Source organism: Abramis brama (genome assembly GCF_963993115.1).
Source record: "Abramis brama genome assembly, chromosome: 23".
In the NCBI taxonomy this organism is placed as follows: domain Eukaryota; kingdom Metazoa; phylum Chordata; class Actinopteri; order Cypriniformes; family Leuciscidae; genus Abramis; species Abramis brama.
The window spans coordinates 9,125,808-9,151,613 of NC_139985.1; the positions used below are offsets into that span (position 1 = coordinate 9,125,808).

The 25,806-nt window shown below is 35.8% G+C and overlaps 1 protein-coding gene across 4 annotated transcripts; it reads left to right on the forward strand.

Moving 5' to 3' along the window:
• Nucleotides 1–1,559: 1,559 nt before the first annotated feature.
• On the forward strand, nucleotides 1,560–24,853 carry scml2 (Scm polycomb group protein like 2). Of its 4 annotated transcripts, none has more exons than XM_084100242.1 (15): nucleotides 1,617–1,681; nucleotides 5,123–5,201; nucleotides 5,332–5,403; nucleotides 5,509–5,579; nucleotides 6,354–6,588; nucleotides 7,237–7,325; nucleotides 7,482–7,725; nucleotides 15,887–16,185; nucleotides 17,351–17,462; nucleotides 17,677–17,880; nucleotides 18,815–18,991; nucleotides 19,747–19,872; nucleotides 21,261–21,503; nucleotides 23,114–23,277; nucleotides 23,393–24,853. In XM_084100242.1, exons 2-15 carry the CDS (start codon nucleotides 5,180–5,182, stop codon nucleotides 23,513–23,515), a joined length of 2,181 nt encoding a protein of 726 aa, XP_083956368.1. In that variant the 5' UTR covers nucleotides 1,617–1,681; nucleotides 5,123–5,179; the 3' UTR covers nucleotides 23,516–24,853. The 4 variants fall into 4 exon arrangements, with proteins under 4 accessions (XP_083956369.1, XP_083956368.1, XP_083956370.1 ...); XM_084100244.1 differs by having other exon boundaries at nucleotides 21,261–21,494; XM_084100243.1 differs by lacking the exons at nucleotides 5,123–5,201; nucleotides 5,332–5,403 and having other exon boundaries at nucleotides 1,560–1,681.
• Nucleotides 24,854–25,806: the final 953 nt, after the last annotated feature.

The window sequence follows — 25,806 nt, forward strand, 5'->3', positions numbered from 1 at the left end:
AATTGGCGATCAGGCGAAGCGGCACCAATCCGAGTGAGTGGCGGACTGCTCACACCAATAGTGTCCGAACCGAACCTCTCTGTGGCCAATCACAATGGAAGAAAGCTCAGAATGGTCCAGAAGCGAAAGATCGTCTTTGGCTGGGTTTGGTTGAGAAATGATAATATGCATTCCTGCTCGGATGTGTTACATTTCATACATGCATACATCCAAATTGATGTGCTCGTTTTGCGAGGCTGTCTGTGTGTGTGTGTGTGTGTGTGTGTGTGTGTGTGTGTGTGTGTGGGCTGAGCTGAAAGATCAATTCAGCAGACAGCTCACACTGTTTACTGCTGATAAGAGAAAAGAACAGGCCTATAGATCATGACCGAATCTATCTATCTATCTATCTATCTATCTATCTATCTATCTATCTATCTATCTATCTATCTATCTATCTATCTATCTATCTATCTATCTATCTATCTATCGGTCCGTCCGTCCGTCCGTCCGTCCATCCATCCATCCATCCATCCATCTATCTATCTATCTATCATTGCCAAATGATGTGTTATAGTAGCCTAGTCATTGTATGTTTTAAACTTGTGCCTTTAGGTTTTTCCTTTTTGACGCATCTCTAATCTATGTAATTATATGTAGGCTCTGTAAAATTTCGATTGGTCAGTTTTATAGCTACACTATTTATTTATTTATGCATTATTTATTTATTTATCGTCACCTTCCTAAAATAATTGCCTAAGTAATTTTTTGACAAAAGCAACTTAGGCAATTATTTTAGGAAGGTGCGTTATTTATTATTATTATTAAGAAAATTATAGCAGAATGGCATAATATGTCACTCTTAATAAACATCACATGCAAAAATGCTGGGTTTTCCAGCAAAAATGAGCAAGAAGAATGTAATATGGGAAAACTCGAGACGGCAGCCTGACTGCATGGAGTGATTCTTCAGGAAAAGCGCATGGTGCCATCTAGCGATTATTACCATCTGAAAAGTAGCACATGCAATACAAATAATAATAATAAAAAGTTGTTTTCTTAATAAGTGTTATTTACAGCAGTCATGCTCTTATAGCCTATTTAATATGACCCCATTTCACACAGGAGTAAAACTTTTTTAAGTTATAGGCTAAATATAAGGCTATAGTAGACAAAGGCTATAGATCATTTGAATTATTTAAAAGAATAATTATATGCGATGATAAAATTTGCACATTTGCTGTATTATTAGACCAGATAGCCTAATGAATGCCTATTTAATTAACATCAAGTAGACTACCTCATAAATTACATTTTTATAGTTAAATTGTGTTTATTTGTAACCACAATGAACATGATATTCCTCATATAGGCCTATATTTTTTTCCCCAACTCACTAATAATTAATCTGTAAGCAAAATAACATATATCCACTTAAATTCCATTCTATTTTTAGAATGTCACTCGAATTCAGTTCAAACCGGATTCAGCGTGTAAACCTGGATTTGAAAAGGAATATTGGGAGTTTGAAACTCAGATTCACCCATACAAGATTATCTGTAGTTCTTCGATGTTCCCATTGATATATAAATATAAATATATAAGGCGCAGATGCTGCTGGACATGCGCGGATGCTCGAAACATGGCGGCCTAGTTCCAATGGAAAGTAAAGCAGAACAGCAGCACTGTCCGACCTTACACGGTGAGCGAACAGCAGTGGCACATTTTTCATATCTATTATATTGAATTAATTGTGCAGCAGTGTATTGTGCATCTATTCGCTCGTTTAGCATCTCATGGTCACTGATGCGGAAGCTGAATGCATGTTTACATATGGGATGATGTTATGTGCGCGCGCGCTGTGTTTTCTTGCGTCTGTTATTCCCTGAGCTAAAACAGCTTTCTGCGGCCTCTCTCTAATTGGCACACTGGTGTTGAGTGCATACGAAAAGCTATTTACACTGCATCAAAAAGTAAGACAGATATATGTGTTATGTATTACATGCATCAATTTGCTTTAAAAAAGCAATAACGATAAAATTATTTAACAATCTGCATGTTTATGACACTGGCATCTGTTCCACCCATGACAGAAGGGCAGTTCACTGTTTATGTGACACTCATTGTTTCAGGGTTTTTGTCAGTTATTTTGTCTCAGTAAAAGTTATCAAATTAATCTACAGATGCTGAATTTGTTTTTTTCAACACACTTAATGCTAATATTTAATTCAATTAAAGGTTATTTTCAATGCATCATTCATATGTGTGTGTCTTCTCTTTATTTAGGAATTGGAATTGAATTCTGGCATGAAAACAACATGAAAATTAATACATAAAAACATTTATCTTGACATTTTTTTAATCTCACTCATCTGTGAAATCTAAATAAAGAGAAGGCTTCCTGTCTGGAGGGGGTGGAAAGGCCTTGAAAAGACAGACAGAATGAGAGAGAGAGAGAGAGAGAGAGAGAGAGACCACAAAATGTAGACATCATCTGTTAATGGGAGGTGTTGGAATCCTTTTCATGTGCTGCTGCAGACTCCCACAAATGTACACTGACTATTGACCTTTTTACGGCGGTTTGGAATCTTTATGACGAGTCTCTGAATGGGATTCACAGCTTAAGAAAGAAGAATGAGGAGGAAAAGAGGGAGAGAGAGAGAGAGAGAGAGAGAGAGGTTGTCTGCTATCCAGACAGAAGTGGCTGGTAGTTTCGGAGCAGAAACATTGGCGTGACTTTGAAAGGATAGTATCTTTCTTTCCCCACAAATCAGACTTGTTTTCAGGACTCTCTTTGGGACTTTTTGGTTTCAGCATCATCTGGAGGTTTTTGCTCAATCTTTTGCCTGGATAAGAAAGTAAGAAACAAGGCAGAAATACATGTTTTTATTGCATTTCTCTTAAAAAAAAAACTATTTAAAATATACCTTGTAATTCCAATATGCCCACATTACATTTCTATGTTATATTTTTAAAGGTCCTGATTTAATATTTCAATGAAGTGTTGGGTTTAATGCATTACTAAGTAAATCATTACTGTAATTTAATTACGTTTCCCTTGAAAAAGCAAAGTAATGTATTACTCTTAATTTTTCTAAAATTTAATTACAGTTACTTCTGAGTTGCATAATACTGTATGGAATATTCTATATAAAACAATAGTGCATTTAACATCAAAATTTACATACTTTGGTCAGTTCAAGAATAATTTATGCAATTTTACATTATTTAATTGACAGAATTAAAAGAGCAGTTTCTTGTCTGTCCTTTACTTTTCAACTGGTCGATGTTGATATGGGATTTAGAAAGTACTAGTAATAAGTATCTAATTACACTGTTGAAGATGTAATTAGTAGCTTTGATTACTTTTTTAGAGTAACTAACCCAACACTGTTTAGTTGGACCTTATTAACCACATGGTGCTTCTAAATTCATATTTGTGTATAAAAGACAACCTGAAACTTAAAAACACAGTAGATTGAAGGCTGTAGTATTATATTTGTTAATAGCATTTCACTTTTGCAAAAAAAAAAAAGAAAAGCATTTTGCAAATGTAATTGATTTGTTACCCCTAATTGCTAATTTACCAACAAAAGGGTGAATGTTTGTTGCAAAGTGAGCACTGAAGATAGCAATGTGCTGAAACATTTGCTCCTGTTCATTTGTTTTTTAATTCACTTTGCACTTTTTGCACTATGCAAAATGTTTTGATAGACTTCTGTAGTCTGTACTGAATCCAGCCACCTTCTTGCTCGTTTTCCATATCTTTTTGGCTCCACGCACCTGAAGAAAATTGATTTTTTGTCAATTCTGATCGCAACAATTTCTAATAGTTTGTTGAAGTGATTAAAATGGAAAAATGATTTGTTTTAGTCTTTATTTGTTTTTTTATTTAGCTATCTTGAATGTCCCATTACGAATCACTATAGGAATAAAAGGGAAGTCCTTCATCCCACTGTCAGTTTGCACGGGACGTCAGCTGCAGCCAATTTCCCCCAAACTGAGATGTGACTTATCACTTGCTGAGCGAGCCGAGGCTTTGATCAGAGAGCGCTGGGTCCCTCAGAAGCTCAGTAACTTATTATGATGTCAAATAGAAGAAAAAGCTTTTCTTAGTCCAGTGCTTTGATTCTCTAAAGGTATTTGTGATTTAGTGATAATCTTTTCTCTTTTTTTGCACAGTACAATGTTGGTGGAATAAATTGCACTCAGACGCCTGTAGGGAGTATAAAGTATAATCCCTGTCTTCCGTAATGCTGTAATATGGTTTCCGGGAAGAGTTCATGAACTCTTGGCCAAAGCTGAACCAGCTGATAAAAGAGAAGACTATTATTTACAGATAACATGATCTCACTAAAACTGATTTGAATTTTCAGCATCATTTCTCCAGTCTTCAGTGTCACATGATCCTTCAGAAATCATTCTGATATGCTGATTTGCTGCTCAGTATTAAAAACAGTTGTCCTGCTGCTTAATATTTTTGTGGAAACTGATACTTTTTTCAGGATTCTTTGAGTAGAAAGTTCAAAAGAACAGCATTTATTTGAAAGAAATATTTTTAGCAATTATGTATTATCCTTACATGTATTTTTTTAATCAATTTAATGCATCCTAAAAGTAATAATAATAAAAGTATTAATTTCTCTACTGTTGAACTTTACCCACTTTCATTGGTTGAAAACCAAATTTTCAAACAGCTGATAGCCTACTTATTGTAATTAAAGAAGAACAAGAAAGAAAGAAAGAAAGAAAGAACAGAATTTATTATAGACCTACCAATCTCTCTATAAAAATAAAATAATAATGCTGCCATCTTTCAAGTCATTTTCTTCCCTTTGTAATTTGGCTTTAAATTTTAGGTGGAAATTGTCATTTTGACAATTAAATATTAATCCATGGCATTTCATATTTTGGCTTTCCTTACTATTTATGTTTGTCTTTCTTCAGAAAAAAATATTAACAAAATTAAAAATTTGAGCTGGGTCTCTCTGGTTGATTTGACACGGAATGACTGTCAGTATGATTGCTATTAAAAATAATTAAAAATAAATAAATTCTTTCTTTCTTTCTTTCTTTCTTTCTTTCTTTCTTTCTTTCTTTCTTTCTTTCTTTCTTTCTTTCTTTCTTTCTTTCTTTCTTTCAGTTGGCTGTTTAGGATCTGTCCAGTTTCTGTCCGCTTCATGTGGTTCTCCAGGTCACCATGGGCAAAACCCATCACAAAGGTCAAAACTGCTACTTCATGCCATTTTGACATTTTAATTAAACCTTTTTTGTTAGTCCCTTTTCATAATGAAGTAACTTATTTGTTATTATTCTCTAGTTTTGTGACTGACTATGTCTTTTTAATAGCAGACAAAAAATACAGTAATAAGGAGAAATCAGGGAGGAATAATGAGGATTCACTCCCTTCACAAAAGCTCACTGGTAGATCCTTCTCTTTCTTTATTAACTTGTAAAGAAACAAAAACATGTACTGTTTACTTTATCTCAAACTTCCTGATACACTTCTCTCCCCCGCTCATTCATCAGGGCCGTTCAGCTGGGAAATGTACTTGAGAGAGACTTCAGCCTGTCCTGCTTCCCCCAGCTGTTTCAGACAGGTAAGTCTCTCGATGCTGCGGTTCTGACTAAATAAAGGGTCATCCATGGATGTTTGCTGCTTAATTTGTTATAACTGGTATATTTTATATTATGTAACTCCTTACAAGATTAATGAGTCTTGATACCAGAGTTATGTGTCTTTTAAATTCCAATTCAATTTCTGAATTTCATTTGAGACTGCAATGAAGAATTTAAATTTAATCTGAATTTAAAGAAGTGGAATTAAAATAGAATGAAGTGAATGTGCTGTTTTTAATGATAAATATATTAGTTCAATAATAAAGTTTGTAAGTTGTATTTTTACACTACCGTTCAGAAGTTTAGGACCAGTAAGAGTTATTTTTATAGAAATTATACTATACAGTGTACATATCTATATCTATCTATCTATCTATCTATCTATCTATCTATCTATCTATCTATCTATCTATCTATATCTATATATATATATAAATGTAATAATATATATACACACATATTACATAAACAAAAACTTTTATGTTAGATGCGATTAATCGATTTGATAGCACTAATATATATATATATATATATATATATATATATATACTATAACTATACACCAAAACGCCAAATCAGCATACTAGAATGATTTCTGAAGGATCATGTGACACTAACGGATCCCTATATGCCATTATTCATATATTATTCACAGTATTTCATTAACATTTCATGGTAATGTTTTCTCTCTCTCTCTCTCTCTCTCTCTCTCTCTCTCTCTCTCTCTCTCTCTCTCTCTCTCTCTCTCTCTCTAGTCCAGAATCCCTCCCAGTAATGATTTTAAAGTGGGAATGAAAGTGGAGGCTTGTGACCCGAGGAATTCCACCTCCGTGTGCATCGCCACGGTGATGGGGTCAATGGGCGTGCGTCTGCGGCTCAGGCTGGATGGCAGTGACAACACCAATGACTTCTGGCGATTGGTTGACTCCTCTGACATTCAACCTATCGGCACATGCGAGAAGAGTGGCGACATGTTGCAGCCACCACTGGGTAAATTCTGCACTGATGCATTCTGGGATATAAAACAGAAAAATAAGATGCACAGGAGAAAATTCAAACATTGTTGATATTAGTGTAAAGATTCAGCAAAATAAAGTTTAGGTCTGAATAAGTCCCATATGTCACATTTTAGATTAGGGTCCAATTCTTACTATTATCTAACTATTAACTACCAGTTTTGCCTCAATAAACTCATAATTACTGCTTATTAATAGTTAGTAAGATTGTTAAGTTTAGGGATTAAGGGATGTATAATACAGTCATAGAGAATGAGGCATAAATATGTGCTTTATAAGTATTAATAAACACCCAATATCCTAGTAATATGAATGCTAATAAGCAACTAGTTAATAGTGAGAATTGGACCCTCAACTAAAGTGTTACCGCTGTTAATTTAAAGTGTTTTGTGGAAACAAACATCCCATATGATGGTCCTTTGGATAGTTATATCAGTGTTATAATGTCATGTTTAAGAACAAAATTGTGCTGTGTTAATAAGAAATCTAGTAGTTTTTTTCTTCTTTAAATAAAGCACAATAATGATTTGAAAGTGAACTTTTTGCCGTGCATACTTATGGCAATATGCTCCTTCTTTTCCATTCTGTTCATAATCTATTGCCTGTTTATACCCATCTTCAGGATTCAGAATGAACGCTTCTTCATGGCCCATGTTCCTATTAAAAACATTAAGTGGGGCAGACATTGCTCCAGCCTCAGCCTTTAAAAAGGTAATTGCTATAATAAAGCTGTGAAAGAAACGGAAAGTGGAGAGTTTGTTCCACAACACAATCTTTCAACTATTTAGAGCTTAGCATAAACATTGCTTTTGTTATATTGTACTGTATTTTGAAATTAAATTGATGTATTTCCTGTGAATGCCTCAGGAGCCGTCCAAACCCACTCAAAACTACTTCAAACCCGGTATGAAACTGGAGGCAGTGGACCGAAAAAATCCCTACCTCATCTGTCCCGCTACCATCGGAGAAGTGAGAGGTGACAAGATATTCATCATGTTCGATGGCTGGAGAGGAGCGTTCGATTACTGGTGCCTGTATGACTCCAGGGACATCTTCCCCGTGGGCTGGTGTCAACTGACCAACCACAGTCTGCAACCTCCTGGCAGCTGCTGTGAGTACAGTCTCTGACCACTAGGGGTCACTACAGGCTTTTTTTCCAGTGTGTACAGAGAAACGTCATTGCCTCATGTTGTTTGAATTGGGAGATGTATTGGGGTCGTGGTGACTTGATCAATCAAGAGACTTGAGAAACCACCTTTTTCTCTCCATCAAATATTTAGTGTTTTTAAGTTCAAGTGGACAGTGAACCAGTTGGCACAATTTTGCAGTTTCTTGCTGATTAAATGTTTATTATATAGCCTACATGATTTTGAACTTTGAAAACAAGTTTTACAAAGTGAAATTGTTTAATTTGATGACTTAATAATTGTTTTAAAAATCGTTTTTTCTTTTTTTAAGATTTCTTTGTATCATAAGAATTAGTTTTTTGTGGGAATCCTTTTCCCCCTACCAATTTCATACTTACTAAAAAAAGACTGAGTAGCACTACTATTATTTTAATAGATTATTGATGTCAAATGGATGAGAACTCAGAATTCATAAGAGATAGCCTATGCTATAGTTTTTGGCTACAGTTTATGAATTTTAAGAACAATAACTATAACGATAGTGATAAAGATATTGTTCTAAAAATGTTATAAATATAAAACAATAGCGGAGTTATTGAACACCACAACTGTAACGATAACTGCACAGAGAAACAATATCGAATAACTTTCAGTAAAAACTTTAACTTTTTATTCATCAATGAATCTTGAAAAAGTTTCACAGGTTCCAAAAAAAAAAAAAAACATATTAGGCAGCACAACTGTTTCCACCATTGGATAATAACTGAGTATCAAATCAGCTTATTAGAATGATTTCTGAAGGATCATGTGACACTGAAGACTGGAGTAATGATGCTGAATATTCAGCTTTGCATCACAGGAATAAATTATATTTTAAAGTCTATTAAAATAGACAACAATTATTTTAAATTGTAAAAATATTTCACAGTATTCCTGTTTTTCTGTATTTTTGATCAAATAAATGCAGGCTTGATGAGCATAAAAGACTTCTTTCAAAAATGTTTGACCGATATTGTATAAAATGTACATATGTATGCATATATATATATATATATATATATATATATATATTGTGAGCAACATGCATACACCTTATTCTTCTTGACAGCAACTTTTACTTAACATGCACACTTTGCTGGACTACATTATTTCTGCTATTTCTGGACTATATCATAAATATATCATTTCCTGATGTGTCATAAATCTGGATGTGATGGTTTATCACTGTCTGTTGGTGCTGTTCAAATGTTTAACCCGTGCTTGAGCAGTTTGTGTGGCTCTGGCAGGATAATTGATGTGAAATGAATGAAAATTGACTTGTTGATGGATGGTGGTAGTTACGTGTCTATGAGTTCTTCCTCCTCTGAATACTTTCGAGGCATGTTTACTGCTCTCTTCCTGCTTTTACCAGAGCGGACACGACCAGACTGAAAGGATATTGGGTGTTGGGAGAAGTTTCCCATTTATCCCAGTCAGACACAAGGTTCTTTAAGTATGAAGTAGAGCTGCACAATTCTGGACAAATTGAGAATCTGTGGTCCTTTTTTCCCCGTTCTTGTACAAAAGCTACTCGAGATAGCCAGTGATTTTGGTAAATACATCGAGTTTGATATAGTTCATGGCATTATAATATTTATCGGATTGTTTTGTTTTAAAGGGATTTTAGAAAATTTCTCCATTAAAATACTGGTTGAAATAAATAAGTGATTTTGTCTTTGAGACTCAATAGTTTGAATTTTCTCATAACCATCAGAACTGGAACTGTTATTGACAGACTGATTACAATTCACTGCCCAAGTTTTACTGAAAATGCTTGGATCAATCCATGACTCAGCAGTACTTTATAGTTTGAAGAGTTATAGTTACAACAAAATACTTTTTCTTTATTCAACAACAAAAAAAGAAAGGGTTTTAGGGTTTCATGTTCTTTTTGAGAGATAAAAATGATGTAGAATTAAAAGAACAGCCATATATGTTTCAATTATGTGGTTTTATGAGTGGTTTTTATGAGTGCTAAATTTGGTAAGACCATAGGCTCATTTTACAAATAAATATGAAAAAGCTAATTTAAACTAAATTCTGATGATATTTGAATGAGTTTTGAATGGAGATATGAAAGCATGAACTGCGAGTTTATATTTTCCTTTGTGTGTGATTTGTCTTCATTTGCCTTGCATAGTTTTAACTGATCATTAGTGAATACCACCTTTCTAATGAGCACTGAAAAAAAACAAAAAAAACAACGTGTCTGTTGATGTTTGAAGGATGGCTTTTTTTTTTTTGTATTTCTAGTTTTTCTTGCTGGGTTTCACCTCGGGCGCAGAGCACATTGGGTGTGCGCAGATGTGCATATGTTAATAATGTAGCAAAGAACAACAGTAATAAGTGCTTAGTACAATGGAAAGGCAAGCTCTGGACACAAGACAAAGGTTTAGCTTTTGGTTCAGATCTATTGCAGTCAGTTACAAATAAATGAAGCATTTACTTTTTAAATTAAAACATTTACTCCTAAAAAGAAAAGCGTTCTCAGTTTTCCTGTAATCTGAGAAGATGTCGGAATATCTGGAGCGTGCTGGTTTGTGTTAGAAACGTCTTCTAGGTTTGTTTTGATGCAGGTCATCAGTTCAGTTTATGTTTTTGATGTACTATTACAAAAGAGCTCAAAGATTCAGCCTCTGGCGATGCCACGTATGAAGCATTTATAACATTGTTTAAGAGAAAATGAAAGAAAAATTGTTTTTTTCCCATCTCAGATGAGAATTTGATACAATATTGATTAAAAAAAAAATTCCCCACTGAATTTTTCAAATTTCTTTGACTTGAATTATTCATTAAAAAAAGAAAAAACAATCGGCCTGCCTAATGCAAAATATATTTTAATGGCTTTGAATTTAATCATTTAATATTTCCGACATACCTTCAATTGTTTATATGATTTTAATTTTATTCTTTCCTTTGTAATGAATTAGGAAATATTTGACTGCTTTTTTTCAGAGCCTTAAACAATAATCCAGTATGATTAGATGGCATGCTTTGCCTATATTATCTTCCTCATGGCTCATTTTAAGTTATTCTTAGAGGTGTTTATTAGCACTAAATATGTATTCACCTTTGCTCCTGTTCTCACACCTAAAGTGAGAACCATAGGGGAGTTTTTTTTTTTAATAAGTGTTAGTGCTTTCACACATCATTCTCGCACACTTATGTAGCTTAATGCATTTAAAATAAATGTGTGAGACAAAGCAGACAAATCCAATTTGGCTCTATAGGCCTGTTTGTGTATTTGTAATAATCTAATAATCTTTCTGAATGGGGTTTGGGATTACGACTGGTACCAGATTGAGGTGTGGGTACCAGACTATACCCGCCGGGTGTGTAAGAAAGCACATAAATACTTCCAGCAGGAGCATCATTCATGCCTCTCTGGACCCACGTGCTTCAAACTGGGCGCTCTGAATCTGATCTTCATTAACCTTTTACCCCCTCCAGCCCTAAAAGCCTGGGAGGAGGCCCGCTTTTGAAATGGCAGGAGACTGATTAGTATGGGATGTTGAATGTAAATGTGATAGTTTGTCAGAGTTAACAACAACCCGTGCCAGATTTATATAAATAACATTTTGAAAAACTTGACAGTGATGTGCAATGTTTTTTTGTTGTTGTTTTTTTTGGACATATGGTTTAAAAAAGTAAATCATCATTATTATTATTATTAGTAGTAGTAGTAGTAGTAGAAGTAATAATAATAACAAAGGTAATTATTATTTATAATTATTATTTATAGTCTAAAAGGTCTAAATCTTAAAGAAAAATATTATTATTATATAAAATATTATTAATATTTACATCTAACATTGTCTACATTTTGATGTAACATTTACAAATAATTACTTTAAAATAATAATTACTATTATTAAAAAAATATTTTTTATAAATGTTAAATCAACATGTAGATTAACTTTTTTTTATAATTTATAATTTTTATAATAATGATAATAATAAAAGTAATTATTATTTATGAATGTTACATCAAAATGTAGACTAAATCTTAATCTTAAAATAAATGATATTGATATGTAATGATATTTTGTATTTAATAAAATACAAATAAGCTCTTCTTTAATTGAATGTTTTATTGTATTTTAATAATAATGTAATTTGGCGCCCATTTGAGGACTGTCAACACTGGTTGATAACATGAATACCCCGCCCCCCCTCCTCCACCTCCACTCCTCCTCCACTCCTCGTCCCCGCCTCCATATTAATCAGATATTGCCCGATCAGGGCTCCACCGGCACGGGCTTTGTCATGCGCTTTTACCGCTGTTGTTCAAACCGGGTGCGAAAGTGAGCGCGAGCTCCGGTTGTTATATTGCTTTAAAAGCAATATTTGCCAGACATTCTCAACCAAGGGAAAAGATTTACACCGGATTCGTTGGCGCAGCACGCGGATATAGTTGAAAGTTGGCGTTTTGGTGAGTTCCTCTGGTGTATTTCGAGGCTTTTGTCTCTGATGTCTGTTGCTTTGTTTTAGTGGCTTGTGCATTTAGGTCACACGAGTTTAATTCGAGTGTGTTTTTGCAAAGGGTTCTTTCCTGTTGCGTTCAGTTAGTCTCTTCCTCCTGTAGTGGACTAACACTGCACTTTTATTTCTCTATTAGTGAAAAGCATTCATTGAGCTAAAGAACTATAATGGTAAGCCATTTTCATATTTATTTCGTTAAACCAACCAGTATCTATATTTATTTTACTAGTATTTATATTTTACAAGTAATGCAATAGTGACTAGTGTATTTTTCCACATTCACTAGTATCTATTCATTAGGTAGCCTACTTATTCCTGTAGTAATAAGTATTCAATTAGTCATCATTAATATTTATTCTTTGAATGCTAGTATGCACAACTTGCATTTGTTTTTTTTGCAGTATGCAGTGACTAGTCAGAATGGCTATACTACATGGTTCAGGAAAATCTTACTTAATAGATACCAGCAACAATTGTAATACATGCTAGTCTAAAATGAAGTTATTATCTGAACCTCGGATCACTATGGAATTGTTGAAACGAATAAATAGTTGTCAATATACCAGCAAGGGAATAAGTATCAGCATGCTGTAAATAATTATTAGTGACCAGTTGAATAGATGCGTATCACTGTTGAATTAAGTACTAAGATGCTAGTCACTCTCGGACTACTTACTAGTAATAAAAAAGTAGGCTACTAGTAACATAAAATTGATCATTTTAAATGATAAAATGGCTTGCCACAAAAAGAGTCCTTAAACCCCTTTCAAGAAAAAGGTTTGGTCATTCATAAGGTGATCCATTGATAGTTCTACTAAAACGCTTCTGTCGATTTCTGTTTTGTGCTTTGTGCTGTGCTGAATTTACTTTTGTTTGTTTTAGCAAGATAATAGATATGCATCAGGTAGATTCATTCAATAACCGATAAGCTATAACTTCCAGCAGAAAGGAAAAAAAATCTGCTGACTTGAAAGGACTAGTAGAATTACAAAGGAAATGCTAGGATGATTTTTTTTTTTTGTACAGAAGCTGCACAAATATTTTTAAGCTTTTGTTGAACCGCGGTAGCTGTTTTGACTTCAGCTCTTTAACAGATTGCATTGTTTCTTTAAATTGCCTGGGGCTCAGGGAACTCTATATCCCCTTTTACCATTCACACAGACACACACGCTCACTCTTTTTCGGCGTTACTCCCCCACAACATGTGGTTCTAGTTCCCGCTGAGCTGAAGCCGCCGTCAGCCGCAGACAGATTGCCCGGGCGTTCGGGTCTGGTGTGGGGCGAAATGTAAATATTGTGGAAGAGATGGAGTAATTACACTGCTTTTGCCCGGACACCTTTGTTCCACATGAGTCGCAACCTCTCCCGTGACCAGACGCCCAGAAGGGTGTGTGTCTGTGCACTGGGAGTCAACTTGGAGGTCACTGGGTCACGCTGCAGCAGACCATAGAGAGGTCATTTTTGTGATCAGCTGGTTCGCTTCATTTTTAAATGCATGGGGTGATTAGTGGGTAAAGTTTGTTTTTACATTGTCCGTGACCGAGCTCCTGAAAGTGTTTGCGTCTGTTTTGCATGCCCATTGGTGCGCTTAATAAGCTTGATTCCTCACGTGCCGCCTTATATTCATAGGATATTTGAATGAGAATCGCACACTTTCCAACCTTCGAATGAAAGAAAACACTTGTCCATTCCTCGCACGCTTTCTCTCGTCTCCTCATTAAACGTCTGCATGGCTCCGGCTTGGTTTTCCTCTCGAGGCCCAGGAGAGCAGCTGCACGTAGGCCTCTGTGAAAGCTCCCAGATGTACTTAGCAAAGCCGGCTTCTGCTGACCGCCCGTCAGCCGCCCTGTAATAGGAGAAGTTTATCTGATCTTAGAGATGGCCTATACAGAAGCTATAATAAGGGGATTTGGTGCCATTGGTCTAAAGGAGATGTGTATGAGTTGGGGGATTTCACTTGGATGTTGTTTGGCACTTCAAAAGCGTCGACTTGTGCTATTTTACACCTTCATTGATGAATTTGTTTATGCTGAACTGCAGAAATTCATTGTGGGTTTTTTGAGGAGACTGAAAAGAATTTGCAGACATTAATGTTATTTGGTTTGCAAGGCAAGTAAATTTTTTATTAGCAAACTCGCATGGATTCATTTGATGAATTTAAAATGAACATAACTCAGAGCACTATCTATTTTATTTTTTTATTTTTATTTTTTTGCGGTGTCATTTTGTACATCTGCTTGGCAAATCACTTTTTTATTATTATTTTGTCTTTTCAGTGCATTCAAATGCCTTTTTTAACACTTAACAATATTTTTAGGGATTTAGGGTGCTTCAAATGAAAACCATAAGGTTCTCTTTTTAAATGAGACTATAAAGTAGGCACTGCATTTTGAACCAGCTACAAAATGAATAATACATTAACTTGCCTGCTCAGAAATATTCATAGAAAATTGTTTGTTGCTCTATGCAAGATACAATTGACTTGAAATAAAATGCAAAGATGCAGTTCTAGCTGTGAACTCCTTCCATAGCCCTTACATACTCGTCAAATCTTGTCCCACAACGTGATAACCGATAACGCACTCATCCAGGTGGAGAAGGGGGTCATTCTTTCTCCCTATAATGAGGATTACCTGTTGGCCACAGAAAAGAGGCCTTTGACCAGAAAGCCGGAGGGGGGGGGGGGAGGCCGGCCCACAAAACAATAGGGTGCTGAAAAGCACATGCCTCCTATGGGGCACAATAGCCAGCTGAAACTGTCTTAAAGAGGATCTCTAGACAACTCAATTTTTGCGCTCCCTGTATTTAAATAGCCACTTTCAAGGCTGTAATGTGATGCTTCTAATATCCAAAATGGCCTCTGAGGAAGAGAATTCGGCAGTACGAAGAAGCGGTCAAATTAAAAAGGAAAATATCAAAGTTTGTAGCTCGTCTCATTCAAACTGCAAAAGAAGTGACTTATTTTTATTTTATTTAATTATTTATTCTGTGTTTGTGTTGGGCGGGTGAGGGTTGTCTTATTTATGTATTCATTGCATATTGTGATAGCCAATGGGATGATGCTTTGTGAGACACAGATTGGTGAATCTGCAGTAAGAGCTTATTTCATGTTGAATGTCAGTATAAATCATCTCATTTAACTTGCGGATATTGCACATGTGGCAATAGGGCTCAATGTACAAACTAATGTAAGACTTTGGTTTATAGTCATCTTGTGGGTTCTACTATATTGTTGTAACCATGATGCTTGTGATGAATAACCAGTTGATTTTAGTAGGATAAAACCATAACCATGTACAAAATGCTTTCTCTTACTAAAAAGTACTAGGCCTATGGTGGGTCTATGGTACAGTATTGTGGTATTGTATTACTTTAATATAAACCATAGTATAGCATGATAACCATATTTATATACAATGCATAGTATTTTACATTTTGTAGTGCCCAAAAAATGCTGTAATACCATGGAATGTAATCATCAAATTAATATATATTTTTTTAACAGTTTAAGTATAAGATTCATATTTTTAATTAGCACAATATTTGATTTGAACATTTTTGTCATTGTATAGTATTATGTGTAGTATTATAACCTTTCTTTTTTTTTTTCTCCCCCACCTTTAGTCAATCTCCCGAAGACTCCTATTCCAGCATTGGGCCAGTCCAGTCATTCTTGGCGCCCAATGCAGTCCCCATACCGCCTGCCGCACCCTCTGCCCCCTCTGCCAGTGCGCAAGGGGGTACGAGGGAGGAGACCTAAGAGCCAGACCATCGCGATGCTGAAAGAAGCCGCCGAGGCTGCAGCAGCCGCAGCCGCCACGTCACAGAACGGCCAAACGCTGTCCAATGCAGCCAAGAGTCCCATGAGCTCACTGCTCACTCCCAAACCATACAAGAAGAGGGGACCCAAACCCGGCAGCAAGGTACAACTGCTTTTTTGTGGTCGGATGGGTCAGTTAATAGGTTTAACAGGGGATTGTTTATTTATTTTGATGATATTTACAGTTAAATTCTTTGAAAATGAAAATTGTCATTAATAAGTGTTGTTAATTTTTATAATTTATATAATGCTGAAATAAAACAACTTTTTTTTCAATTGGTTGCATTTCTAATTTTCATTTAAGTTTTTTATCCTCTAGTATTTATATTGCATTTTAAGTAGTGCTGGGAAAAAATTAATCGCGATTAATCGCATCCAAAATAAAAGTTTGTGTTTGCATAATATATGTGTGTGTACTGTGTATAATTATTTTGTATATATAAATACACACATATGCATGTATTTATTTAAGAAATATTTGCATGTATATACTGTATATACATTTATACATAATTTATATTATATATAAATATAAATAATTTATTTATAAATAAATACAAATCTTAAATATATACATGCATATGTGTGTATTTATATATACAAAATAATTATACACAGTACACACATATATTATGCAAACACAAACTTTTATTTTGGATGCGATTAATCACGATTAATTTTTTCCCAGCACTAATTTTAAGTATTAAAATTACCGAAACTGAAAGAAGAATAAATTAAAGGTAAATAAAATATTTTTTAAATATTAAAAAAGAACATAACAAATGAAACCAATTTTTTTAACACATGCTATAATATATAAATAATACAAAAATAACTATTAACTTTCACTCAAACCTGTATGATTATCGTTTTTCCGAGGAACACAAAATTAGATATTTTGATTGATCGATTGAATCTGATGTCATTGTTAGCCAACATAATGGGATTTTAATGGTTTTAAAAAATGAAGAAAGAAAAAAAAGAAAAAAATTGCCCTGGTAACTGATCATTATGCAGCTTTTGTTTGATTTGAGGGTGTCTCGTATGTCATGAATGATTATCTAAATTAAACATTAACACTTCTTCTATAATCCTTCCCCATGAACGGTACATTAAACATGCTGGATTCACGATCATGATAAGGCTTTTATAGCCTTCTGCCATTGTTTTGAGATTTAGACGGTGGGCAAATGATAGTGGGGTTGTTTTGTGAGGGTGTATTGGTTGTTGTTTTTTTATCTCTCGCTCTCTGTCTTCCACCTTTACAGAGGAAACCAAAGGTTCCTCATTCACTTTCAAGCCCCACATTGTCTTCCTCAGTGTCAGATGGGAGACTGTCTAGTCTACAGACAACAAGAGACTCAGGAGTCTTGTCCACTGGTAAGCTTTTATCTTACTGAATTTATTTACAAAACTTAAATTATTTTGGCTTGAAGCAAACCTCATAAACAAGCACTGACACTTCACACAGAAATGTGGTTCATCAGGTTGAAGTCTTAACATGTGCATCTCAATTTTCTACTAGGCATGGCATTCTGATGCTTTTGCATTGTGTTGTCCGCTTCACCTGACCATCCACTCTCACCTCTTCTAGTTTGTGTGTACGTGAATAAACACGGAGATTCGGGGCCGCACCTGGACCGCAAGCTGTTGTTGCAGCTGCCCGATCACTTCGGGCCGGGCCCCGTGAACACGGTTCTCCAGCACTCGGTCCAAGCCTGCGTGGATTGTGCGTTTCAGCCCAAAGCTCTGTTCGGCTTCCTGCAGTCTCAGTCTGATGGAGGGGAAATCATCAGAGGTTAGTTTGGATCTGATTTAGAGTTTGTGTGATCTGCGTTTCATTTAAGGGGGATTCTTTGATTAGGAGGACTTGGCTGCCAGCAAGAAAAATGCTTTTTTGAAATAAAATTTAATTTATTGCTAGGTAACTCTAGGGTTTAGGTTTAGTCTAACATTTTCTCTGAAATATCACAATATATCCACATCATCACATATTATATTACTGAAATCTACTTGACGTGGTCATGACATGTGATGCATGTTTTAACAAAGATGAAACAGTTCAAAGTTTTTTTTTTAACCTGAGGGAGTCAAAGGTGCCCCGACTGGAAGAGTCATCCACAATCAAATGTGTTTTGAGAACTGAATGGCATATTGATGTAAGACTTGAGCTCTGTTTGATTTCGTATAGTTGAGTGCTGTTTTAAGACTGTCAGTGGTGTGCTTTACAATAAAGAGAAAAAAGTAAAAGCATGGGTGTGTGATTGACCTGAAAAGATAAGGGTGTGTGTGCATGTTTAAAAAAAAGTGTGTGTGCACAGCTGATGTCATCAGACTGCGAGTAATAAAGGATGACATCTGTGTGTAACCTGGTTTGGATCATTTGATTTGGCTGTCCCCAGGGGAAGTGTGTATGTGTATGTGTAAGCGTGTCTATATTTTTGTGTGTGTGTGTATGCAGGGGGTGGGGCCCACGCTAGGACTGTAGAGCCATCTGCTGCGACGCCATGGCCCCTTAATCGGCACCCATTTAGCCAGATCACCCCCCCCCCCCTACACACACACACACACACCCAAACAGCATTTGGAGGGTTGGGACTAGATTTTGGTTTTTTTTATAGCACAAGTGATGTATTCATGAGAAGCATACTAAATTCAACATGCATTCTGTGTGACATGTTTAAGAGTTATACAGTGTTTTTTAACTTTGCACCCTATTTACTTTGATTCAGTTCGCTCTGAAGGAGGAATCCACTACGTCAAGCTCCCCACTGCCTCCAGTGCTTCGTTCGTTCTGCGCTTTCTGGAAACTCTGTGTCACCATCTGCAGTGTGATAACCTGTTCAGCAGCCAGCCGTTCAGTCCACTAACCACTAACACACACACACCGTATGAAAGGAGCAAATCAGGTATGTGTGCGTGTTATTGTTAACTGAACTAAAACTATGCAGAAATTGAATTACAATTATTTTAAATGAAAAACTTAGTACCCCTATTATGCTGTTTTAAACATTCCTCATTTTGTTTTGGAGGACTCCTACAATAGGTTTACATGCATCCAAGGTCAAAAAACACTTAATCTCGATTAAGGATTCAGTCTCTCTTAACCCCTCCTTTCCGAGAGCTTCCTCTGCTCTGATTGGTCAAATGGTCCAGTCTGTTGTGATTGGTCTACCGCTTACAGCATGTGTTAGAAACCAAACACCCATTGCCATATTTGAATTTGTAACAATGGCATTGGTTTTGCCGTATCAATTCCAGAGCGAGTCCTCATCCTTTGGAAGTGCATGCAAAGTATATTCGCAGCATAGAAAGCAGTGTCTTCTCAACGTCTCGACTCCACGAACCAAACTCTGAGGCCTCAGGGCGGGTCAATGTAGACGTTGTTCGTGGGCAGACAATGAAGACCCTAGGCTGGCATTAATGCAAATTTGATTCTTTCTTTTAGGAGACAACTTTATTTTCTGTGCACTTTGATCTTTGAAACTTTACAGACCTTGCACACTCACAAACAGCTATATTACACACTGCATGAAAGATAATATTCAGAAAAGCATAATAGGGGCTTTTTTAAATGCATTTATTTGACTAAATCTAGCTTGTGATTTTTAAATCCTGTGGACTTCCAGAAGTGATCTATATCTGCACTTTTCCTCTGTTGCAGTGAAAGAGGAGACATCAGAAGCTTTGTCCGTAGCGCGAGGTACCAGACGTTTCAACCGAGATTCAGCTGCCTACACCGCTGCCCTGTCACCGAAACTACAGAGAACAGAAGCTCTGCCCTCAGACGGTACGACCCGTTCAGCTGTTCTGAGTGTTTTTGCTTGTTCGTATCTGGGAGTGAATGAATACCGATTGAGTGTTTATGCCACACTAGCTGCAGCAGGTCCTGGCCAGTTCTGATTGGTCGAACTTAAAGTGAATGGAGGATGGGGTTTTCTTTAGGTGGAGTTAGGCGCCTCTGTTCATTTTCTTATTAACCGCACAAAATAAAACAATTAATAATGCAGACAGACTCCTAATTAAATCGTCTACGTTGTAACTAATTAAGTGCCTGAGTTTCATTAGGGTGAGAATAACCTGCCAGTTTGGGTTATTTTTACTGCTGTGGGTGATTTATAATTTGCCAGACGTGGGTGTTGTGTGTTCTGCTCTCATTAAATGTCTCGTAGATAAAGCTCATTGCCACAAATTGAAGATAAAGTAATTTTTTTTATAAAATTGCTAGTAGTGTTCGCATATGTGTGTTAGAGGACAATTATAAACTCTGAGACGTGTTGCTACTTGTTGCGTCAGATTTCTATTCATGCAGAACACAGGAATCCTGTACTACATTTATTTTGGTGAGTTTGTGTTAGTTAAATACTGTAGGTGTGTAGACTTACAGTCTCGAGCGTGCAAGTTAAACCTTCTGTAACCCTGTAATTGTGACACAACTAGTCATTGTTTATTATGACTACTTTCCACATTTTAATGTCAGAAAAACTATGAAATGGGAGTATAGGATTTATATAGTGACCAAATATGTTACATTTCAGCTTTATGAAAGCAGTGACAAGTAGCCACAGCTTTAAGTACATCCTGAGATGCTTTTTAAATGGTATATTCATCCATTAAATTATGTAAAAGATCATGAGAAACAAATTCATTGTTCAAACCTTTGTAGCAAACTACCCTTGTGTATTTGTATTTTGGGGTTGGGGTTGGGGGGGTCAGTAAGATTTTGTTTTGTTTTGAAAGATATTAATAATTGAATTTAGCAAGGATGTATTAAATTGAGCCTTTTACATTATTACAACATGTTTCTATTTCAAATAAATGCAGTTCTTTTGAACTTTCTATTCATCAGAGAATCCTGAAAAAATTGCTTTAGTTTTCAATATTTGATCATAAAAAGAAATGTTTCTTGAGCACCAAATTGGCATATTAGAATGATTTCTGAAGGATTATGTGACACTGAAGACTAGAGTAATGATGCTGAAAGTATTTGCTAACAATATTTAAACTGCATGTTTGATCAAATAAATGCAGCTATAGTGGGAATAAGCTTTTTTTTATTTTTATTAACGATCCCAAAATTTTGAACGGTAGTGTATACATGTGTTTATTTCAAATCATATATTATTACCAAATAATGACCTAGGTATTAATGCAGCTTTTCACTCTTCTTTGTGACAGAAACCATTGCCCATGCTGAAAATGGTGCCACTACAGACCAGCAGTTCTCAGAAGAGTCAATGGACTCGGCCTCCAACTCTGTGGCCCCCCGGCCCCCTGCCCTACGCAGCCCGTCTGAGTATCACCCCCCGGCCGGAAGCAGCCCGCACTACCCCTCTCACCCCCCAGCCCTCCGCAGACTCTCCTCCAACCCCTTGGAGCTGGGGCCCGCACGCACACACAGACGAGTGGAAGGTAGGCTATGTAAGAACGCTTTGTTTAAACACCTTCACACACACACACACACACACACACACTATTAATAACATGTACGATTGCTTGTAAATGACCAGACTTGTTCATGCTTATTTATTTATTTTAAACAGCCCTAGTGCTGTCAGATTTATAGCTAACACTTTGTACTCACTGTTTCATAATATAAAATAAAAAATGTATAATTCTAAACAGATCATTATGCACAGTTAATGTCAGAAACTACTGATCTGTATATAAGCATTTTTTTTTGATGATTTAGTTGTTAAAGACTTGTTTATTTATTTTAAATAGACCTAGTGCACTCAGATCTATAGGTAACACTTTGTAATAACTTTCATTTATAATATTAAAGTTGGCATGAAACGTAAGTTGCGATAATCTTTCATTCCCTGTATGTGAGTGAAACGAGTCAATGACTTCTCGAAAAAGGAAAAATGTAGAGCGGGAATTGATTTTGCCCATCAGGAATTGATTGGATGGTTGATCTCATGTGATTGACAGCTTGTCCCGCCCTCATGCCAGTAAACGCATCATCAGAGAAGTGATGTCTTGCAGGAAGGAGAGGAAGCTATTTTGAAAAATAATTACATGAACTATGAACTAAAATTATAATGATGTGCACAGATAAATCATTTATGACAGCTGCAATTTTATATTTATCCATTTATATTAACCGATTATTTCATGCAGTTAGAAATGTCATGACACTTTAAACAACTGATCTGTATATACGCTTGCATGTTTTTGATGATTTATTAATCATAAATTTGAGTTGAGTTGAATGATTGAAAGTCTTTAGGGGTTTTGAGCTGTTGGTGTCTGTGCTTGTTGGCATTAGTCTTGTGTTTGAGCTCTAAAAGCAGAACCGTTTCATTGTTCAACTCCCTCAGAATGCTTTCAGACTGGCAGCTTGGCTTACGCGATCACCGCTGCTCTTCGGAGACTTGGATCTATTTCTATCGTGGGATAAACTCCCATATCAGTTCCGCACAGAGTGCTTGTGTGAGGACCAGATGTATTTTCTCTAATCAAATGTCAAATGGCACAATAGGCTTTGATATGGATTAAAGCCTGTTAGTGGCTCGGGGGGCCATATTTATTTAAATTGCATCTCAAGAGTAGGAGCGATGTTTGGGGTTCAGTTTTATTTTCCATATTAAAGCGTCTGAGAGCAGGACCGTCAAGCAGGCGCTGATTCTAGACCAGCACTCATTCAGGGAAGCATAATGTTCAGTTTCCCAAAAAATATGTGTTGGTCAATTTTTGGGTTCTTTTGACCTCTAGCTTGACATATTTTCAGTCGTGGGCTAGATATATAAAATTATATATTGACTATGTAAATAATATTGTCATAATATAACATTATGCAGTTTTGTTATAAACATCATTAGTTCATGTTGAAGTATTAATTCAGATATTAACACATGATTATTCATGTACCCTTATTATAAAGCGTTACCGATTTTGTCATTCGAATGTTTTTTGGTGCCCCTAGTGGCGATTATATCTAAGAAAAAAAAAAATCCATATGTGCAAGTAAAAACCTTTTTGTAGTTGCCATATTTATTATTTATTTATATATTATATTTATTTGTTAGCTGCTAGCTCAACCACTGGTCCTGATCATCAAGCAGCAGAGAAGGATTCCTCCAGAACGTCCAATAAGTGTCCGTCATCATGGAGTATAGAGGAAGTGATGCAATTTGTGCGCAACGCCGATCCACAGGCGCTGGGCCCACATGCAGAGCTCTTCAGGAAACATGTAAGATGTGATTTTCTTGACTTCTTTCATATGTTTTGTACTACTTTGTACTAAAAAGGTTTATATGTTTTAAATTATATAGTAGATGTTATAATGGATTGATTGTTTTCCACAGGAGATTGATGGCAAGGCCTTGATGCTTTTACGGAGTGACATGATCATGAAGTACATGGGGCTGAAACTGGGTCCTGCTCTCAAACTTTGCCATCACATTGAGAGACTCAAACTGGTGAAATAGTGGCTGGAACCTTCAGAGGATCCACTAGAGGGCAACGGAGGAAAACGCAGGTCCACTCAATTTCAGAGTCGACACCAGAGACTTCAGTCAAGATTCATGGATATTTATTACCCGTGACATGGATGGTCAAAGGTCTAACATGCTGACCTACTTCATTCACCTGTACTCATTCCCGCTGGTTTAAACATTGGGGGAAAAAAATGACCTGCCAAATATTTCCTTTTTTTGTGGCAAAAATGAACCACCAGATTGACTTTTCAAAACTGCCTAACTTTGTGTGCAACCAAGGATGTTCACAATGGCTCTCATCTAGAAACAAATTCAGTGTAGAACTGCAGCTACAGATCTCAGTACCTCAGTGATATGATGCTCTGCGTTTACAGACAATGGTGGAGAAAGCTGAATCCCAAAGGATTTCACTGTGTTCATGTGTCGTGTCCGGTACCGTCTACACGCACATACAAATGTTCACTTTCCACTGTATTCTACTGTTTACGTCTGTTGAAGATGTATTTGACTTTATGCTTTGGGCATTGAATATGAAGGGTTTCGGTGCCGGTGAATCAAATTTCATTGTTCACTATTTGGCGTAGTGTTTATTTAATTGGACATATTTTCATAAAAATTTTTTTTTTTTTTTGACATTGGAATTGGATTACACATTGAAATACATTTCAACATGTACTACTGTTAAATAATAAAAATGATTTTTTAAGTGATATAAACCAAAAATGGTTTTGCTACGGTCTATAAAAAAGCACCAATTTTTAAAGCACAAACTTTTAGTTCTGACTGTTACTGAAGATGTCTACTATTGCTCTTTAACTCAAGACAATTAATTACTCAGGACACTTGTCATTTATTCATATTTTGTTGTTATGATGTTTTTCCCTCTAAAAAAAACTGACTATATTAATGTCCACACCAGCACTTCATGTGACACCCATGAAGGTGGACATAATGTCACATGGTCCTGAAATTTAGAGGTTTATCTACACGGAGAATGATGTACGGAGCATGCAGCAATTCCAGAAACGTATGTGGCTCTGTTTGTGTACATCATACAAATGTGTATTTAGTTCAGTATTCTATCATTTAGTGCATTTTTTATATTTAATAGGTAGAAACTGTTGCTTTTGAGCACATTTTGTCTGTTTATATAATGGATTTTGTGACTTTGGGGGATGGAGCCTTTTTGTTTTGATATTATATACATACATTTTTAGCTCCTTTTAGATACACTGTATTTACTTTGCTCTTATACTCAGGTTGAAATATTTTGTATTTACTTATTTGAACACTTTTCTACCATTTGAATAAATAATTGCATTTATAAAGTTGTCATTTGCACCGTATTTTCAGTGGAAAGGCATTTGCACGTCAAATATGTTATGCTTTGCTTAAAGCCGAAGTCTGTTACTTTTTTTTGTTTTGCTCAAAATGTACAAAAAAATATATGAGCAAGTACATCATGAATCCTTTAGATTTGACATTTAATTAAGTTTAGATTAAGACGGTTAATCCATAATAAAAAGCAAATCCCTTTAGCATGCACAAAAAGAGCATTTCAACATTTCACACAGCCATCTTACTGGTGGTCATTTTACATACAGACAAAAACATATACTATCAACATGAGTTTGAGCTTCAGGGAACAAATAACAATATAAAACAATCATTCACAGAAGCAATCGAATGGTAAAAGCTTCAAGAGCATTTTGGTGTAGTTCACCCAAAAGCGAAAATTTTGTCATTTACTCTTTTCAAGTATTATTTACTGAGTTGAGAGCGAGTACATTTTCATTTCTGTCTGAACTATCCCTTTAAAGGCCCCTTGAACCATAAGGTTTATAACAAGTGTGTGAGCAACAAATTCTGTGCAACTGCAACTCTGATACATTACATTGATTCAACTTCCCATTTTCCATTTTGTGGACAATATACAGTTTCCATGCTATCATTCCCTCTCCTTGAATGCTGTCTCCAGCAGAAGAGGTTAAACCCGGGGTAATAGGCCCATATGTTACTATTTACGAGAAAATTGCATTTTTTTAGTGGCTGAGTAGCCTGCGGTGCATTTGTCTCTGGAGAACACAAATATTCACACATATAAAATAGGCAACGTCCCCAAACCATTTGGCCACTTACCACTGCAGCATTAATGTAATGCGTAAATCAAGCTGATGATAGCTCAGATTGCATCTGAATTTCCTGATAAAGAAATATTTTTGGTCTGTATGGGATATTTTCATTCTAGCCCATCTAGTCTATATGGTAAGTTAACATGAAAT

Bases quoted from the DNA above. Each gene is read 5' to 3' on its own strand.
- scml2 (XM_084100242.1), top strand. From the start codon at position 5,180: ATGGGCAAAACCCATCACAAAG. The intron at 5,202-5,331 runs GTCAAAACTGCT...TTTTAATAGCAG, and splicing joins GGGCAAAACCCATCACAAAG to ACAAAAAATACAGTAATAAG. The intron at 17,881-18,814 runs GTTAGTTTGGAT...ACTTTGATTCAG, and splicing joins TGGAGGGGAAATCATCAGAG to TTCGCTCTGAAGGAGGAATC.